This window comes from Oncorhynchus nerka, linkage group LG27 (assembly GCF_034236695.1).
Source record: "Oncorhynchus nerka isolate Pitt River linkage group LG27, Oner_Uvic_2.0, whole genome shotgun sequence".
NCBI lineage: Eukaryota > Metazoa > Chordata > Actinopteri > Salmoniformes > Salmonidae > Oncorhynchus > Oncorhynchus nerka.
In genome coordinates, this window is record NC_088422.1 from 34,686,401 (window position 1) to 34,706,777 (window position 20,377).

The 20,377-nt window shown below is 44.7% G+C and overlaps 1 protein-coding gene across 1 annotated transcript in view; it reads right to left on the reverse strand.

Annotated features, from left to right (window-relative positions):
• Positions 1 to 20,377, reverse strand: part of dnah10 (dynein axonemal heavy chain 10) — a 57,824-nt gene that overhangs the window by 33,465 nt on the left and 3,982 nt on the right. Inside the window, exons 3-26 of the mRNA XM_065011143.1 lie at positions 18,485 to 18,589; positions 18,186 to 18,322; positions 17,838 to 17,946; positions 17,581 to 17,696; positions 17,141 to 17,363; positions 15,108 to 15,265; positions 14,716 to 14,946; positions 14,321 to 14,511; positions 13,930 to 14,128; positions 13,529 to 13,723; positions 13,258 to 13,428; positions 12,839 to 13,015; positions 12,479 to 12,652; positions 10,386 to 10,552; positions 10,127 to 10,278; positions 9,843 to 10,007; positions 9,507 to 9,714; positions 9,198 to 9,354; positions 8,617 to 9,096; positions 6,848 to 7,006; positions 6,590 to 6,706; positions 6,371 to 6,473; positions 6,101 to 6,279; positions 697 to 908 (exon numbers count right to left, since the gene is read on the reverse strand). Coding sequence (XP_064867215.1) covers positions 697 to 908; positions 6,101 to 6,279; positions 6,371 to 6,473; positions 6,590 to 6,706; positions 6,848 to 7,006; positions 8,617 to 9,096; positions 9,198 to 9,354; positions 9,507 to 9,714; positions 9,843 to 10,007; positions 10,127 to 10,278; positions 10,386 to 10,552; positions 12,479 to 12,652; positions 12,839 to 13,015; positions 13,258 to 13,428; positions 13,529 to 13,723; positions 13,930 to 14,128; positions 14,321 to 14,511; positions 14,716 to 14,946; positions 15,108 to 15,265; positions 17,141 to 17,363; positions 17,581 to 17,696; positions 17,838 to 17,946; positions 18,186 to 18,322; positions 18,485 to 18,589 — 4,285 coding nt within the window. The remainder of the gene's footprint in view (positions 1 to 696; positions 909 to 6,100; positions 6,280 to 6,370; positions 6,474 to 6,589; positions 6,707 to 6,847; positions 7,007 to 8,616; positions 9,097 to 9,197; positions 9,355 to 9,506; positions 9,715 to 9,842; positions 10,008 to 10,126; positions 10,279 to 10,385; positions 10,553 to 12,478; positions 12,653 to 12,838; positions 13,016 to 13,257; positions 13,429 to 13,528; positions 13,724 to 13,929; positions 14,129 to 14,320; positions 14,512 to 14,715; positions 14,947 to 15,107; positions 15,266 to 17,140; positions 17,364 to 17,580; positions 17,697 to 17,837; positions 17,947 to 18,185; positions 18,323 to 18,484; positions 18,590 to 20,377) is intronic.

Genomic DNA, 20,377 nt, shown 5'->3' on the forward strand with positions numbered 1-20,377 from the left:
AAAATGATCACAAGAACGGTGGGGGGAAAAAATCCCAGAACCACACGGGGGGACCTAGTGAATGACCTGCAGAGAGCTGGGACCAAGGTAACAAAGCTTACCATCAGCAAGGGCATTGAAGATGAAACGTGGCTGGGTCTTTCAGCATGACAATGATCCCAAACACACCGCCCGTGCAACGAAGGAGTGGCTTCGTAAGAAGCATTTTAAGGTCCTGGAGTGGCCTAGCCAGTCTCCAGATCTCAACCCCATAGAAAATCTTTGGAGGGAGTTTTTAAGTCCTTGTTGCCCAGCAACAGCCCCAAAACATCACTGCTCTAGAGGAGATTTTCACTTAGGGGTGTACTCACTTTTGTTGCCAGCGGTTTAGACATTAATGGCTGTGTGTTGAGTTATTTTGAGGGGACAGCAAATTTACACTGTTATACAAGCTGTACACTCAATACTTTACATTGTAGCAAAGTGTCATTTCTTCAGTGTTGTCACATGAAAAGATATACTCAAATATTTACAAAAATGTGAGGGGTGTACTCACTTGTGTGATATACTGTATATATAATATCCTGTATATACAAATATCAAATATTACTTCCCACTACAGTCATGTGATTGTTATAGGGCCTGTGTGTTGATATCAGGTTCTGTCACCTAAACATCCTACTCTCTAAGTCCACATCCATAGGTGATTAGGCGTACCTGTCTCTGAGGGCCTCGTTCTTCAGGTCCAGAAGGAGAGGCAGGGACTCTTTGAACTCCTTCATGCGTCCCTCTAGGAAGAAGGACACAGGCAGGGCCCGCACATCTTTAGGCAGCTTCCTCAGACTCTTAATGAAGCTCTCAACGCCCTCCTGCAGCAGCTGGATGTTCAGGTTCGCCCACAGAGTCTGGGACCACTCCGTCTTAGCTGCCTGAAAGACACACATAAGGCAACACACATAAAGGCAAACATTGGGGCCATACTTGCAAACATAAGCACGCATTTAAAGTTAAACAGATTCTCACGTACAAAATGCGCATCATCCAATTAAAATAGTTGATTTACTAGCATATGACCGAACGTTAAATTGTAGCTTGTCCCATCAGATAACATGGTACAAGTTAGCCCTATGCTAACTTCACCAGGTGGAAGTGATTACATCCTAGCACAAATTCTGCTTCAGCCTATCAAATATCTTAGATTTTCTATCCACCAACCAATGGTATTTCTTAAAATAGGTCGACCCTGGCCACTAGAAGGATATGTTAAACCTACAAATTCAAGGTTTACTTGTTCCATTGGTCTGTAACAAAATGTTGCATGCCAAAATTGCACGGATGTATTCTTGACTAAGCTATTAGCTACTACTAACGTTAGACAACATTTTCCTGTTTTTGCATATATGACAATTTCACTCACATCCATGTGATTTTATGGTGTTAGGTTCTAAATAACAGGGTAAAAACTGACGGACAACTATAAAGAGCTCAAACCAAGTTTATTCACCCAAAGGGTCAGACAGCTGAACAGACAAAGACATGTTCCCACCTGCACAAATATATATACTCCAATTTAGGTGAACTCCTCCTTCCCTCTAAACATTACATCTTTATCGCTAGGCAGGAAGTTAAGTGATGTGGTTAATTAACTGTTCCTTCTCCCTTACTGTGACCTGACCTGATCTTGACCCCCATTCCTCACTAATCCACAGCTCTCCACCCTTATCAGGGACCGCAACGATGCGATTGCCTTTCCCTCACACAGTAAGATTCCAAGCCCCTGGCTCATATCCAACCTTAATTGACTCCACCATATACATTCCTCCTACAGATAACCATTAACTTCTGGTGTGTGAAACAACCATACTGCGGCCCTTCTCCTTGCCATAGGATACCTGATGTTTAACAATATTTCAAGTTTAGAAGTCAGAATCCATCAATGGAAAAAAAGATAAATGAGGTCCTTACAAGAAAGCTTATTATACATCGTTAAAAAAAGAAAGCGTCTTATATATTTGTAAAATCGCAGTTCTCACCACTTCTAGGTGGAACCCACTACTAAAGTGGTTGACTCGTAATTGATAGTGCTTTTTAACAATGGGTTCGAGCCATTATAGCATTAAGCATTTTTGTTGAGGAAAAATCTGTTCAATGTTGGTCCTTGATGCTCGAAGGCATGTGGCAAAGGGGGTTATTATAATAGTGCAAAACTATAAAACATTGTAGGCCTGCATGTATGTGTAACATACTAATGACAGCCAAGTGTCTTACTACATTGAGTTGATTTAAGATGCAATACTGCCACCTGTAGGATGATAACAAGTGCAAACTGTTTCTACTGTACAGTCGTGGCCAAAAGTTTTGAGAATGACAGAAATATTAATTTCCACAAAGTTTGCTGCTTCAGTGTCTTTAGATATTTTTTGTCAGATGTTACTATGGAATACTGAAGTATAATTACAAACATTTCACAAGTGTCAAAGGCTTTTATTGACAATTACATGAAGTTGATGCAAAGAGTCAATATATGCAGTGTTGACCCTTCTTTTTCAAGACCTCTGCAATCCGCCACTGGCATGCTGTCAATTACCTTCCCACATCCTGACTGATGGCAGCCCATTCTTGCATTATCAATGCTTGGAGTTTGTCAGAATTTGTGGGTTTTTGCTTGTCCACCCGCCTCTTGAGGATTGACCACAAGTTCTCAATGGGATTAAGGTCTGGGGAGTTTCCTGGTAATGGACCCAAAATATCGATGTTCTGTTTCCCAAGCCACTTAGCTATCACTTTTTCCTTATGGCAAGGTGCTCCCCCATACTGGAAAAGGTATTGTTCGTCACCAAACTGTTCCTGGATGGTTGGGAGAAGTTGCTCTCGGAGGATGTGTTCTTAGGCAAAATTGTGAGTGAGCCCACTCCCTTGGCTGAGAAGCAACCCCACACATGAATGGTCTCAGGATGCTTTACTGTTGGCATGACACAGGACTGATGGTAGCGCTCACCTTGTCTTCTCAGGACAAGATTTTTTCCGGATGCCCCAAACAATCGGAAAGAGGATTCATCAGAGAAAATGACTTTACCCCAGTCCTCAGCAGTCCAATCACTGTACCTTTTGCAGAATATCAGTCTGTCCCTGATGTTTTACCTGGACAGAAGTGGCTTCTTTGATGCCCTTCTTGACACCAGGCCATCCTCCAAAAGTCTTCGCCTCACAATTGAACCGCTCTCCTTGAAGTTCTTGATGATCCGATAAATGGTTGATTTAAGTGCAATCTTACTGGCAGCAATATCCTTGCCTGTGAAGCCCTTTTTGTGCAAAGCAATGATGACGGCACGTGTTTCCTTGCAGGTAACCATGATTGACAGAGGAAGAACAATGATTTCAAGCACCACCCTCCTTTTGAAGCTTCCAGTCTGTTATTCGAACTCAATCAGCATGACAGAGTGATCTCCAGCCTTGTCCTCGCCAACACTCACACTTGTGTTGACGAGAGAATCACTGACATGATGTCAGCTGGTCCTTTTGTGGCAGGGCTGAAATGCAGTGGAAATGTTTTTGGGGGATTCAGTTCATTTGCATGGCAAAGAGGGACTTTGCAATTAATTGCAATTTATCTGATCACTCTTCATAACATTCTGGACTATATGCAAATTGCCATCATACAAACTGAGACAGCAGACTTTGTGAAAATTAATATTTGTGTCATTCTCAAAACTTTTGGCCACGACTGTAGTTCTACTTTGGATCATCCTTCTCTAGTGAAATAACACTTAAGACAAAGCAGATGATTATAAAAATGCATGAAAATGTCGGCCTGCTTTCAGGCGTACACGTCCATGTAAGATATCCTATGCAATCAGATTTTTAGGCAATAGCAGTGTGTTTGTGTGCAAGGCTGAAATTGAATGCATGTCCCTTTTCAACACACCAACCCACAGGTGTCAAACTCATTCCACGGAGGGTTGAGTGTCTGCGAGTTTTCGCTCCACAATTGTACTTGATTGATGAATTAAGATCACTAATTAGTAAGGAACAACTGAAAAGATCAACCAAAAACCTGCAGACACTCGGCCCACAGTGGAATGAGTTTGACACCCATGCACGCACTAACCCAATAAGTCTGACGGGCCGCCCCCAGGTGGTGAGGGTAGGCAACAACATCTCCACCCCGCTGATCCTCAACACTGGGGCCCCACAAAGGTGCGTTCTGAGCCCTCTCCTGTACTCCCTGTTCACCCACGTCTGCTTGGCCACGCACGCCTCCAACTCAATCATCAAGTTTGCGGACGTCACAACAGTGGTAGGCTTGATTACCAACAACGACGAGACGGCCTACAGGGAGGAGGTGAGGGCCCTCGGAGTGTGGTGTCAGGAAAATAACCTCACACTCAACGTCAACAAAACTAAGGAGATGATTGTGGACTTGAGGGAACACCCCCCTATCCACATCGATGGAACAGTAGTGGAGAGGGTAGTAAGTTTTAAGTTCCTCGGCGTACACATCACAGACAAACTGAATTGGTCCACCCACACAGACAGCATCGTGAAGAAGGCGCTGCTGCGCCTCTTCAACCTCAGGAGGCTGAAGAAATTTGGCTTGTCACCAAAAGCACTCACACACTTCTACAGATGCACAATCGAGAGCATCCTGGCGGGCTGTATCACCGCCTGGTACGGCAACTGCTCCGCCCACAACCGTAAGGCTCTCCAGAGGGTAGTGAGGTCTGCACAATGCATCACCGGGGGCAAACTACCTGCCCTCCAGGACACCTACACCATCCGATGTCACAGGAAGGCCATAAAGATCATCAAGGACAACAACCACCCGAGCCACTGCCTGTTCACCCCGCTATCATCCAGAAGGCGAGGCCAGTACAGGTGCATCAAAGCTGGGACCGAGAGACTGAAAAACAGCTTCTATCTCAAGGCCATCAGACTGTTAAACAGCCACCACTAACATTGAGTGGCTGCTGCCAACACACTGACTCAACTCCAGCCACTTTAATAATGGGAATTGATGGGAAATGATGTCAAATATATCACTAGCCACTTTAAACAATGCTACCTAATATAATGTTTACATAACCTACATCATTCATCTCATATGTATACATATATACTGTACACTATATCATCTACTGCATCTTTATGTAATACATGTATCACTAGCCACTTTAACTATGCCACTTTGTTTACATACTCATCTCATATGTATATACTGCACTCAATACCATCTACTGTATCTTGCCTATGCCGCTCTGTACCATCACTCATTCATATATCTTTATGTACATATTCTTTATCCCCTTACACTTGCGTCTATAAGGAAGTAGTTTTGGAATTGTTAGCTAGATTACTTGTTGGTTATTACTGCATTGTCGGAACTAGAAGCACAAGCATTTCGCTACACTCGCATTAACATCTGCTAACCATGTGTATGTGACAAATACATTTGATTTGATTTTTACATATAAATCTATATTTCAAAGGGGGCGGGGGACGACTATTCGTGAGATTCGAACTCTTGCCAAAATCTGGGACAATTACATGGACTAGGAACTTTACACAGACAGCAATTTGACCAGTCAGTCAAAGTTGCTTTGATCAGAACGTGCTGTTGGACTGAGGTATGTTAAAGATGCTTCCATGAACAAGTGTTGGAACATGTCCAACTATGTCTAAGATTTTTATTGGCTGCAGAAGTTGTAAAAAAAAAAAAAAAAAAAAAAAAGGGGCTAACATGTGCCATGTTATCTGATGGGACCAGCTACTATAGAGTACCACAGTATGAGTCATAATACCCATTAAACCTGGAAATGGTTCAAATCATTTTCCCACCATTCATATTTCCCATAGGGGATTTTAGAAACACTTACAATAAGGGCTGTGATTTGTGTAGGCTTACCCTGGCGTGACGTTTTGATAACCGTGTAAATCACAAGGTGACTTTTATCAATATATTCGTCTTTATGTCACATGCAAGTAAATCAGCCATTTTAATTGGCTGATACACATTTTGTGCATGAGAACCTGTTTAACTTGAAATGCTTGCTTATGTTTGCAAGTTTGGCGCCATTGTGTTCTCTACTACACAAACACACACTGTACCTTCTGAAACTCGTACCTTCTGAGACTTGTAGATCTCGTAGATCTGTCGCAGGCCCTTCATCTCCTTCTGTACGTTTTGCAGCTCTGTATACATGGTGATTGGCAGGTCAAAGAGCTTCTCTGCATTGGCCAACTCTTGACGTCCCGCCTCTATTTTGGCTAGTTCTATCTCATAGGTCCCCATCACTGTCACTCCTACACAGAGAATGGGGAAAGACATTAAATCACCCAGTGAGCAGTGATGGGGCTGTTAGGACAGTCTGATGGGAAGGGGGTCAACACTTACCTTTCTCCAGGTTGTCTCCCACAGCTCCAGGTCCATGCATGTTGAAGCTCTCTGCAAAGACGGTCAGCTCCTGCTTATACGTCTCAATCTGCTCCTTAGTAATCTGTGAGACAGGGGAGAGGGGATGTACATTTTGGGATGAGGATCGTAATGATAGATATAGGCGAGACTGTGATGGTAAAGTTAGTGTTGGTCGAGGTGTCATGGCATCTGTCTCACCTCAGTGAAGGTCTTCTTGACCCGTCCTAGGCTGCGGTCCACCAGTCTGGATTCTTCAAACAGATCACTCCACAGGTGGCCGATACTAGCCGACAACTGCAACTCCTCCTCCGTGGCCTGCAACACACACAGGGATCCACACTCAAACAGGGGACAGCAACACAATAAACTCAAAAGGGAAAACTATACGGACTTACACTCAACAGACAAATAACGAAGAGACAATATACAGACACTCGAGTAATGTATGTTCCTCACCTCTACTTTGTACATGCCCAGGGTCCTGTATCTCTCCTGGATGTCAGTGAACCTCATTTCCACAGCCAGAGACATGTCCCTGATGTCTGAGATGGTGCCCAGGACAAACTTCAGGTCCTCCAGGGTATTTGGGCTCCTCTTCAGGTTCTCAGACAGTTGCTATTCAACAATACAATCATACACAAACATGAGGGGTTGCTTAGTAAGGAATAGAGTTTAAGAGAATAGCAGCAATTCATAGTATGATGCATTTATTTTTTATTTAACCTTTATTTTATCAGGGCGTCATACTGAGACCAAGGTCTCTTTTACCGATGAGCCCTGAATTACAGAAATGACAGAAAATACACACATCAAAATATAAATACAGTGCTGTGAAAAGTATTTGCCCCCTTTCAGATGTTCTCTATTTTTGAATATTTTTTATACTGAATGTTATCAAATCTTCAACCAAAACCTAATATTAGATAAACAGAACTTGAGTTGACATTTTTTTTTTTAAATGGATACTTACTTTATTTATTTAAAAGTGATGTAACTCCCAATTCCCCTGTGCGAAAAAGTAATTGCCCCCTTACACTCAATAACGGGTTGTGCCACCTTTAGTTGCAATGACTGCAACCAAATGCTTCCTGCAGATATTGATCAGTCTCACATTGCTGTGGAGGGATTTTGGCCCGATCTTGCATGCAGAACTGCCTTAACTCAGCAACATTTGTTGGCTTTCAAGCAGGAACTGCTCGTTTCAAGTCCTGCCACAACATTTCAATTGGGATTAGGTCTGGACTTTGACTAGGCCATTACAATTTTTTTTTTTGCTTTCAGACATTTTCATGTGGACTTGATTGTGTGTTTTAGATCATTGTCTTGCTGCATGACCCAGCAGCGCTTCAGCTCACAGACAGATGGCCTGACATTTTCCTGTAGAATTCTCGGATACAAAGCACAATTCATGGTTCCTTCTATTAAGACAAGTTGTCCAGGTCCCGAGGCAGCAAAGCATCCTCAAACCATCACACTACCACCACCATGCTTGACAGTTGGTATAAGGTTCTTACCGTTGAATGCAGTGTTTGGTTTTCGCCAGGAATAATGGGACCCATGTCCTGGACAACTTGTCTTAATAGAAGGAACCATGAATTGTGCTTTGTATCAGAGAATTCTACAGGAAAATGTCAGGCCATCTGTCTGTGAGCTGAAACTAAAGCGCAGCTGGGTCATACAGCAAGACAATGATCCAAAACACACAATCAAGTTTACATGAAAATGGTTAAAAAGCAACACATTTGAAGTTTTGTAATGGCCTAGTCAAAGTTCAGACCTAATCCCAATTGGGATGTTGTGGCAGGACTTAGAATAAGCAGTTCATGCATGAAAACCAACAAATGTCGTTGAGTTAAAGCAGTTCTGCATGCAAGAGTGGGCCAAAATTCCTCCACAGCAATGTGAGACTGATGAATATCTGTAGGAAGCATTTGGTTGCAGTCAAAAGTTTAGTAATGATGTTAAGTACAGTGGCAGTTTTTGTAAAAGGGCTTTATAAATGAAAACAGAGCAATGTTTCAACCTACGTGACATCAAAGAGAGATCCAACCAACTTTCTGGTAGTGATGAGTAATACAACTGTCTGCCGTAAAAAAGTGCAGTGCGCTATGATAAACTGCATCTAACAGCTTTAATGAAGTGGCAGCTGCGTTCATATACAGTAGATGATGTCGCCATAGTCTAGGACCGATAGGAACATTGACTGAATAATAAGTATGCAGTACCAGTAGCTCATCCCGCAGGTTGAACAGGTCCTCTCGGGCTGACTCGTTGAGCAGTCTGCCCAGAGAGTTGACCCAGGCCTGAGCGTTCTCCTGCACGGTGCGGGCCAGAGGCTCCAGGTTCAGCCTCATGATGTGCTCATCCTTTACCAGTGGCTGCAGTGCCACCTCTACGCTAACCCGGGCATAGAACTGCAGCTTCTCGTCATACATGACATAGGAGGGCCTCTTTGCAGCAAACTTCTCCATGACAATGGCCTTGTCCAGCTTCCAGAGGGGCCGGTAGCGCTTCCAGCGATTGAGGTAGCGTCCCACGGCGCTGAGGAGGCGCTGGATATTCTGGGAGACGGCCATGGCCTTTTCATTGACCTGGGGGTGCTGACACACCTCGCTGTAGAAACTGAACACCACTGACTCACCCTCTCCATCAACACGCTGAGGGGGACACTCTATACAGGTGCCATGCATCCAGCGCACAAACCGCTAGTGGGGGAAGAGAGTCACACCAGTCATACACTACACAGGGATGTCTTCTTATATGTTGGTAAACAGGTTTGGGGGAGGGGAAGGGTGTTGTGTCCTACCTTGGTGCTCTCTACACAGTCTCTGACACACTGCATTATGAGCTTGTACACCTCGCTGTTTTTGGGGTGCAGCACAATCTCAGGGGCAGACAAGATGGTTTCAATTTGGAAAAGTGGGGTGTTGCCCATCATGGCCATGTTAAAAGTATGGATGTTCCTACAAGAGAGAACAGAGATAATGCACTGTTATGTCCACACCTTTCATCTCAAATTATGAAACATTACCAATTTTTCCATAGCTTACAATACCACAATGTGTATTTGCCTGTACTTAAAGCCACCTGGAAAGAGGTATGCTAAATGTCCCACCTGACCACCATCTTGGTGAGGGAGTCGAAGACCTTGCGTTCCCAGTAGGTGTAGTACTGGCCCATGCGCTTGGCTTTGCCACTGTTGGTCTGCATGATCAGACTCTCCATCTTGGTGAGCAGAGGGCCAATGGCTGTGTACTTCCTACTCAACAGATTCAAATCCTTCGCCCTCTCTCGCTCGATCAGCTCACAGAACTCTTTCACTCCTAAAACCAGTTACAGTGAGGGAGGGCTAAAATACTGAAAATACCAGTTTATCAGACTCTCGTTCCCACTTGATGTGATATTTTAGCTTACCCAATGTCATTCTAAATAGTATTGACATTCTGTTTACCTGGAAGGTCATCAGATTTGTCTGGGGCTGGAAATTTGAATAAGTTGGCTGTCTCAATGGACTGCAACTTGGCATCAATGTCCCTCTCATTCTTCTGAATTTGATTGACCAGCGACTCAAACTTAGACGCAGCCTGGGTGCCTCGGTTGATGAACTCAGAGATGCCTTAAACCAGAAAGGACAGATACCTCTGAGTATTGTGACGTACTCACATTGGGGAACGAAAAACAATGAAAACTTCAAATGCACATTTATTTCATTATATCAGAGCAGAGGGTATGTACCCAGGGCGTTCCAGTTGAGCCTCTTGTATCCTGAGCGCATCACCCTCCTCAGCTCCTGGATCTGCTCGGCCAGTAGGAAGAACTCTGCATCGTTCAGACAGTCCATCAGAGAGTGGTAGCGGTTCACCAGGTTCTTCAACCCATCCACATATCTAGTAGAACAGTGTTAAAGCAGGTTAAGACAACTGTGATGAGTACACCAACTGGTTTAGCTGTTTCCATCTGTTGCCACTCAGTGTTGGTTGTGTGGAAATATCACCTGAGGAATTTGTCCTCCTGCAGAGCCACATTACGGGCAAGCTCAGGCACAGAGTAGCCCAATTGTTCCAAGTACTTGGTCTCTGAAATGATCTCCTTCAGCTCCGGGGCAAAATTCATCATGTAACGCACCCCTCTCTCCATGTCATGCTCAGTTGCTGGGCCAGTCTGAGAAAGAAAGAAAGTATGCAGAGATGAGAAAACATAAGGGACATATCACCCAAGAGACAATGTTAAGGGACTTCACAAGATGTTTACAGGAGTGTCCCCCCCTCTTCAAAGGGGGGGACACTCTTGACCCAAACTGCTACAGACCTATATCTATCCTACCATGCCTTTCTAAGGTCTTCGAAAGCCAAGTCAACAAACAGATTACCGACCATTTCGAATCTCACCATACCTTCTCTGCTATGCAATCTGGTTTCAGAGCTGGTCATGGGTGCACCTCAGCCACGCTCAAGGTCCTAAACGATATCTTAACCGCCATCGATAAGAAACATTACTGTGCAGCCGTATTCATTGATCTGGCCAAGGCTTTCGACTCTGTCAATCACCACATCCTCATCGGCAGACTCGACAGCCTTGGTTTCTCAAATGATTGCCTCGCCTGGTTCACCAACTACTTCTCTGACAGAGTTCAGTGTGTCAAATCGGAGGGTCTGCTGTCCGGACCTCTGGCAGTCTCTATGGGGGTGCCACAGGGTTCAATTCTCTTCTCTGTATACATCAATGAGGTCGCTCTTGCTGCTGGTGAGTCTCTGATCCACCTCTACGCAGACGACACCATTCTGTATACTTCCGGCCCTTCTTTGGACACTGTGTTAACAACCCTCCAGGCAAGCTTCAATGCCATACAACTCTCCTTCCGTAGCCTCCAATTGCTCTTAAATACAAGTAAAACTAAATGCATGCTCTTCAACCGATCGCTACCTGCACCTACCCGCCTGTCCAACATCACTACTCTGGACGGCTCTGACTTAGAATACGTGGACAACTACAAATACTTAGGTGTCTGGTTAGACTGTAAACTCTCCATCCAGACCCATATCAAACATCTCCAATCCAAAGTTAAATCTAGAATTGGCTTCCTATTTCGCAACAAAGCATCCTTCACTCATGCTGCCAAACATACCCTTGTAAAACTGACCATCCTACCAATCCTCGACTTTGGCGATGTCATTTACAAAATAGCCTCCAATACCCTACTCAACAAATTGGATGCAGTCTATCACAGTGCAATCCGTTTTGTCACCAAAGCCCCATATACTACCCACCATTGCGACCTGTACGCTCTCGTTGGCTGGCCCTCGCTTCATACTCGTCGCCAAACCCACTGGCTCCATGTCATCTACAAGACCCTGCTAGGTAAAGTCCCACATTATCTCAGCTCGCTGGTCACCATAGCATCTCCCACCTGTAGCACACGCTCCAGCAGGTATATCTCTCTAGTCACCCCCAAAACCAATTCTTTCTTTGGCCCCCTCTCCTTCCAGTTCTCTGCTGCCAATGACTGGAACGAACTACAAAAATCTCTGAAACTGGAAACACTTATCTCCCTCACTAGCTTTAAGCACCAACTGTCAGAGCATCTTACAGATTACTGCACCTGTACATAGCCCACCTATAATTTAGCCCAAACAACTACCTCTTTCCCAACTGTATTTAATTTATTTATTTATTTTGCTCCTTTGCACCCCATTATTTTTATTTTTACTTTGCACATTCTTCCATTGCAAAACTACCATTCCAGTGTTTTACTTGCTATATTGTATTTACTTTGCCACCATGGCCTTTTTTGCCTTTACCTCCCTTCTCACCTCATTTGCTCACATTGTATATAGACTTGTTTATACTGTATTATTGACTGTATGTTTGTTTTACTCCATGTGTAACTCTGTGTCGTTGTATCTGTCGAACTGCTTTGCTTTATCTTGGCCAGGTCGCAATTGTAAATGAGAACTTGTTCTCAACTTGCTTACCTGGTTAAATAAAGGTGAAATAAATAAAAAATAGACTTGTTCATAAAAGCCTTGCTAGTGAGGAAAGGTGTATTTCATCTTAGGCCCAGCCGCCCGGTGATGCGTTACTATGTACCATGTCTAGAGGGGGCTGTTCTCCAGTGACGACCCCTGAGCTGTTGACCATGACCAGCAGGGTCCTCTTCATCAGCAGGGGCAGGCTTTGTTCTGTCTCGTCACGCCAGCGCTCATACTTCTTCTGCTCATACTCCTTCATACGGATCCCTACTTCCAGGTACTTGGCCTTGGCCTAAGGAGAAGATGGTGCTGTAAAAAAACTGTTTCAGACAAATGTTTTTATCCCAAATGGCACCCTATTCCCTATGTAGTGCATTACTTTTGACCAGGGAATAGGTTTCCATTTGGGAGACATACATGTGATGTACAACATGGAGCAATTACTCTGATTAGTTAGTTAGTTGCTCAGTGCTCTCACCGCTTTGCCCGGCTCACTCTCCAGCATATCTGTGACCTCCAGGAAGCGGATGATGGTGTGTTTGATGTGGTGGAAGAGAGAACGCTCCCAGTAGATGGCTCCAGCCACCGGGGGTTGGTTCTTATTCAGAGGAGGGTTGTCCTTGCACTTCACAAATATCCCGTTGATTATGTCCACCTATCCCACAACACACAACAGTGACCAAGCTTTCCTAAAGCTCACACCATTACCATGACTCCATCCAGATGCCACATTGTGTAAACAAATTATATGATTTCAGTGCGAGTACCTTTTGAACTCTACAAATTATATGAAAAATATACAATTATATATTATAAGCCTGGAGCTTATGTCAAGACCAATCCAATCAACACATTTGTGTTCTTTTCTGGTCTTTTGATGTCTGTTTCCTAAGGTACCTCTTTGCAGTACTGGGCCAGGATGTCGTTGAACTTCATCATCATCTGGTTGTTGATGGCCTCTCTGGAGCGGATGTGTTTGAACTTCAGAAGCATGTCGAAGGCTGCCGACGCAGAGCGCAGCGTCTTGAAGGACTGGTCAATGAAGTTGATGGCCTCTCCTTCGATAGCCTGGGTAGACAGACAAGGTGAGAGGAGTGAATCATGGCTTGGTGATGAATGAATGAATGTGGATTCCAAAATTGCTACCAGGATGTCCTGCTGCTCCCACCTGAACCTTGGCCTTGAAGTCCTGCATGACCATCTTCCAACTGCCCATCTTGCGGATGTTGAAAGGGTCGAAGCTGAGCTCCTCGATGGGCACCACCAGGCTGTCTACCCAGCGCAGCACATCGTCAATACGCTTAGGATCCCCCGTCACTGCCTTCAGCTCTGGACCAAAGATGTTATAGAACTCCTCCAAGATCTGAAAAAGTATGTTCCTATTGTGTTTAGCTAGAAGTGAATGCCTTACAATTGGTTTTCATAAAGTGTTGAGCATTCATAGAACGCATGGGAAAACAGGGTGTGGGTTAGTCATTGAATAAATAAAGGATATGCATGTGATCGGTCTGTTTAAGGTTAGATTGAGAGGATGTTGAGGTGTTTGTCACTCAGGCAGGTTGAACTGACCTGCAGGATTTTGTACAGGTCCTGGCAGATGGAGGCCATATAGTCGGTCTTCTCAAACAGCTTTTTGCGGTCAAACTCCCAGCGTGGGTCTCTACCTGATGTTTCAATCCTGGCCCGCACCTCAAAGTAACAAGCCTTCCACTGGTCCAGCACCTGCTTTCCATCCTGAGCTTTGGCCTTCGCTACCTCCCTCTTGTCTCTGTCCATTACAACGAATATAAGATTCAAGCAAAGACAGCGACATTCAGTACATGTCATTGTAAAGAGAGGATGAGAAAACATGACTTTCGTATAACAACCTTTAGGGTTATGGATTGCAGTTAGGATTTCAAAACTAAGTGTGGAGTTAGTTGAAGTCATGAGAAGAGGTAAGAGGACAGGTTCAACTCACTTGAAGAGCATGCGGACATTGACGACACGAGCCACACGCTCAGACAGCTCCCAGGCAATGCGCTCCATGAGGGGCACCATGCGTTCGTCCTTGTTGTAGTGGCTGGAGATTATCCACACCATGCGCAGGCCGTTCATCATCAGAGGGATGGTGTCCAGGATCACACCAAAGTCTGCCCCCGTGGCCAGGTTCTGGGATACACAAGACAAATGCTAAGTCGGGGCATGGAGAAGAGCTTACAATTTGGCCTCAAGGATATAAGGATGACATATCAAAATAACTTATTCCATCTTTCAGCAGCAGAATAGTCAGACCTACATCTTTCAATTATACATAGAATGTTTCTGCCATAATGTGAGGTTTGGGGAGAACGGGGTCTCTTTTTCTATGCCCACCTTGAAGTGTCGCTCCAGTGTGCTGAGGAAGCGTACATTCTCCACAGACTCCACATGGAGCTTGCTGAGCTCGGTCACGGTCAGGTCCAGGTTCTGGACAGTGACCGGGTCAGCTTTGGTCATCACCTCCAGGATCTTCTTCACCACAGGCAGTTTGAGCTGCTCACTCAGAGCACTCAGAATGGCTGTTCGCTCCCGCCAGAAATCTATCTCTGCCATGGGGCCTGGCACCTGGGAATAGGAATGAGTGTAAAACAACGAGAAATAGTAGTAATCAGACATTTTTACTTAAAAAAACAACAACAATTTTACTCATTTATTTTCATTTTGAATCATAAAAGCTCTGCATACATCAAATGTATGGGCCCAGTAGCCTATTCCCTCTCTCTCACCTGTGGTTTCTTCTTCTGCTGCTCCTCAATGACGATGGTGATCTGAGTCTGCCAGTTCATCACACACTGCTCCAGCTTTTCCACCACCTCTGGAGTGGCCAGCAGCGCATCCACTTCTGGCTCCAGGTCCATCTCAGGGATGTGCAGCTTAATCTCACCTGAAATGGAGAGGCCACACAGCATCATCATTTACCACATAAACCTTCAGATACGGTTTAAAACACCAGAGAAAGCGGTGCACTTGTTACATGACGCATGTAGCAGACCATCTCCGGTGACCTTCTCCCTTACCTCACCTCGCTCATCAACTCATCCCTGACCGCTGGCTACGTCCCTCCCGTCTTCAAGAGAGCGAGAGTTGCACCCCTTCTGAAAAAACCTACACTCGATCCCTCCGATGTCAACAACTACAGACCAGTATCCCTTCTTTCTTTTCTCTCCAAAACTCTTGAACGTGCCGTCCTTGGCCAGCTCTCCCGCTATCTCTCTCAGAATGACCTTCTTGATCCAAATCAGTCAGGTTTCAAGACTAGTCATTCAACTGAGACTGCTCTTCTCTGTATCACGGAGGCGCTCCGCACTGCTAAAGCTAACTCTCTCTCCTCTGCTCTCATCCTTCTAGACCTATCGGCTGCCTTCGATACTGTGAACCATCAGATCCTCCTCTCCACCCTCTCCGAGTTGGGCATCTCCGGCGCGGCCCACGCTTGGATTGCGTCCTACCTGACAGGTCGCTCCTACCAGGTGGCGTGGCGAGAATCCGTCTCCTCACCACGTGCTCTCACCACTGGTGTCCCCAGGGCTCTGTTCTAGGCCCTCTCCTATTCTCGCTATACACCAAGTCACTTGGCTCTGTCATAACCTCACATGGTCTCTCCTATCATTGCTATGCAGACGACACACAATTAATCTTCTCCTTTCCCCCTTCTGACGACCAGGTGGCGAATCGCATCTCTGCATGTCTGGCAGACATATCAGTGTGGATGACGGATCATCACCTCAAGCTGAACCTCGGCAAGACGGAGCTGCTCTTCCTCCCGGGGAAGGACTGCCCGTTCCATGATCTCGCCATCACGGTTGACAACTCCATTGTGTCCTCGTCCCAGAGCGCTAAGAACCTTGGCGTGATCCTGGACAACACCCTGTCGTTCTCAAATAACATCAAGGCGGTGGCCCGTTCCTGTAGGTTCATGCTCTACAACATCCGCAGAGTACGACCCTGCCTCACACAGGAAGCGGCGCAGGTCCTAATCCAGGCACTTGTCATCTCCCGTCTGGATTACTGCAACTCGCTGTTGGCTGGGCTCCCTGCCTGTGCCATTAAACCCCTACAACTCATCCAGAACGCCGCAGCCCGTCTGGTGTTCATCCTTCCCAAGTTCTCTCACGTCACCCCGCTCCTCCGCTCTCTCCACTGGCTTCCAGTTGAAGCTCGCATCCGCTACAAGACCATGGTGCTTGCCTACGGAGCTGTGAGGGGAACGGCACCTCACTACCTCCAGGCTCTGATCAGGCCCTACACCCAAACAAGGGCACTGCGTTCATCCACCTCTGGCCTGCTCGCCTCCCTACCACTGAGGAAGTACAGTTCCCGCTCAGCCCAGTCAAAACTGTTCGCTGCTCTGGCCCCCCAATGGTGGAACAAACTCCCTCACGACGCCAGGACAGCGGAGTCAATCACCACCTTCCGGAGACACCTGAAACCCCACCACTTTAAGGAATACCTAGGATAGGATAAAGTAATCCTTCTCACCCGCCCCCCCCCTTAAAAGACCTAGATGCACTATTGTAAAGTGGCTGTTCCACTGGATGTCATAAGGTGAAAGCACCAATTTGTAAGTCGCTCTGGATAAGAGCGTCTGCTAAATGACTTAAATGTAAATGTAATGTAAATGCATGCATGCATTTACACATATCATGCTTACAGAGAGCATGGTAGCTGCTGAACTAAGTCCTGACCCTGTTGATGGTTGGGTCCTGTCTGGGAGGAGGAACTATTTGATGGTATGATATACAAACACAGACACACACACCTTCCAGCTGCTGGAGAGTCCTTTCGATGTGACCCAGGAACTTGTGAGTGCTGTTAAGTAACTCATCACGAATCATAAGTACCCCACGAGACTCCACAGGCCTCTCATCCTTGTCCCCCTTCCCATCACCAGTTGCCTCCTTATCCTGGGAGGCAGCTGCCCCCTGCTGGTAGCCTCCATCAGTCAACTTCAGCTGGTTGACAGACAACATTGGAATGTACACCTGGAATCACCAAGAAACAGTAGGGTAACGATGGCTTGAGACTTAAAGGGCTCATCTGAAACAACTAAGAACAGAACGCAGTAAGCTTTAATGGGCCACTTAAAAAGAAGAGTGCATATTATACATGAGTCATAAACATGAATATCCTATCTAACTTGTTCATCAAGTTTGAAGATTTTGTCTCAAGTAGAGTATGAATCCCTTGTCTATTACACACGTAGTTGAGCATGTCCTTCAGCATCAGTAGAGAGTGTCCATTCAGCATGCCAATCTCCAACAGTTTGGGCATCAGATTGTTGGCCTCATTCACGTCAATGGGCTCAATGATGGTTTCTAAAAACAGAATAAAAAATATATAAATGAAACATTAAATAGGGTTGTCTTGAATGCTTTCTCTTGTGACAAATTAGGGACACACGAATAATAACACAGTGAGTAGACCGGTCTTCCTTTGGTTCCCTTCTCTCACCCCACCTTTCGTGTTCCTGAGAAAGTAAAGGATGTTGGATTTCATGAACCTCTCTGGGACATGATTTACTGCTACATGCAGCTCCATGTGGTACACGACTTGAACCTCAATCCTCTGTGACAAGAACACAAAATCAGACAGATAACAAGATAGATGTGCTTCCATCTCACTCAACTTATATGGCCTTCACTTCATATCCAATACACGGATCATATTATTTGACCAGATTCCAGATTCTTGTTATAGCCTAGCCCTCAAAAACAATAGACTACTATTAAGTGCTAAGCATTTTATAACACCTTGAATAATGTTTGAAAGAGAGGCTGTAGTCCCACACAGAGGGTAAATCTTACAGTGAGGGGAGGCTCATCTTCTGAGTCAGAGGTGCCCTCAGTTTCGTGGGCCTGGGAGTCATCTGCAGGGTGTGTAGACTCTGTCTTTGGGGCATCTGACATACGTGAGGCCTCTGAGTCTCTCCTCTTTTTCTTTTCTGTGGCCATACAGAAACAAGTGTCAACATATGCAATGACAGTAAAAGCTTGTATCCAATAATAGGAGGAAAAATGATAGGTCTACTGTATGTATTACGTGTACCACTACACCACAACCAGTCACATTGTATCTAAGCAGATACTACACTAGTAGTACTGACTATCTCCAGGGGACTTGTCTCTCTCAGAAGCAGGTGTGTCACAGGAGGGTTTGGATGACTCTGCCAGGCTGCCTTCATCCCCATTCTCAGCTAGTTCCGAGGGACCTTTAATCAGAAAACAGGTAGAAAGTATTTTAATGTTACACATAATAGTAATTACTAGCTGAACAATTGAAAATATTGTTTGCTGTCACAGTCACTCTTGGTCATGTAGCTAGGTTTAAATGAGAAACCTCTGTTGTTGGTTAGCAAATGTAGCTAACGTAGCTAGCTAGGCTGCTTGGGCCTGCTTTGCTAGCAGAAGTATCACAGGTCTTTTCTCATTTGGGCAAAAGTCCATATTCTACCCTCTCTCCTCCGTGACCCGGAAACTGATAAGTGGCAGAGGAGATGTCAATTAGTTAGTAGGTGAACGGAAGAGTGTATCCTACCGGAGTCTTGAAATCTGCCACACCATATTTACCATGTCTTTACCAAGCCTAAAGGAGTGTGTACGTCCACAGGCGTGGAAGGAAGCTAAAGTAATTGCACTACCTAAAAATAGTAAAGCACCCTTTGGTGGATCTAACAGCTGCCCAATCAGTTTGCTGCCTGTTCTTAGTAAACTGATGGAGAGAATTGTGTTTGAACAAATACAATGCTATTTTTTAAAGAACAAGTTAACTACTGACTTTCAGCATGCATATAGGGAAGGGCACTCAACTTGTACTGCACTGACTCAGATGATTGGCTAAAATAAATGGATAATAAGATGGTAGTTGGAGCTCTATTGTTAGATTTCAGTGCAGCCTCTGATGTTATTGATCATAATTTGCTTTTGAAAAAACGAACTTGTTATGGCTTTACATCACCTGCTATCACATCGTTGGAGAGTTGCTTATCCAATAGAACTCAGGGAGTAATATTCAATGGAAGCTTCTCTAACATCAGATATGTACAGTGTGGTATCCCTCAGGGCAGTTTCCTTGGGCCATTACGCTTCTCTATTTTTAGAAATGATTTGCCACTTGTCTTACAAGAAGCTAAAACGACTATGTATGCTGATGATTGCACACTACACCTCAGCACCTACATCCGGTGAGCGCACTGAGACTCTTAGCGAGGTGTTACAGTCAGTGTCAGAATGGGTAATTAACAATAAACTGGACTTAAATACATCTAAAACCAAAAGCATTGTATTTGGTTCAAAGCATTCTCTTAGACCTAAACTTCAACAGGATTTGTGCATAAAGGGTGTAACCACTGAACAAGTTGAAGAAGCTGAACTCCTAGGAGTAACATTGGATGGTCAGTGATCATGGTCAAGTCATATTGACAAAGTTGTTGTGAAGATGGGAAGAGGTATGTCTGTTATAAAAAGCTATTCTGCGTTTATGACACAAAGATCAACTGTACTAGTTGTTCAGGCTTTGATCTTGTCCCATCTTGATTGCTGTCTGGTAATATGGTCAGGTGAAGCAAAGAAAGACCTAGCAAAGCTGCAGCTGGCTCAAAACAAATCAGCACTCCTTGCCCTTAACTGCACACACAGAAATAACATCAACAACACACTTGATAGTCTTTCACTGTTGAGGAGAAATATACTACTTCTTTTCTAGTCTTTTTAAGAATCATGCATGTATTAAAAATGGCTAACCACTTGTATAATTTACACTGCTCAAAAAAATAAAGGGAACACTAAAATAACACATCCTAGATCTGAATGAATGAAATATTCTTATTAAATACTTTTTTCTTTACATAGTTGAATGTGCTGACAACAAAATCACACAAAAATGATCAATGGAAATCAAATGTATCAACCCATGGAGGTCTGGATTTGGAGTCACACTCAAAATTAAAGTGGAAAACCACACTACAGGCTGTTCCAACTTTGATGTAATGTCCTTAAAA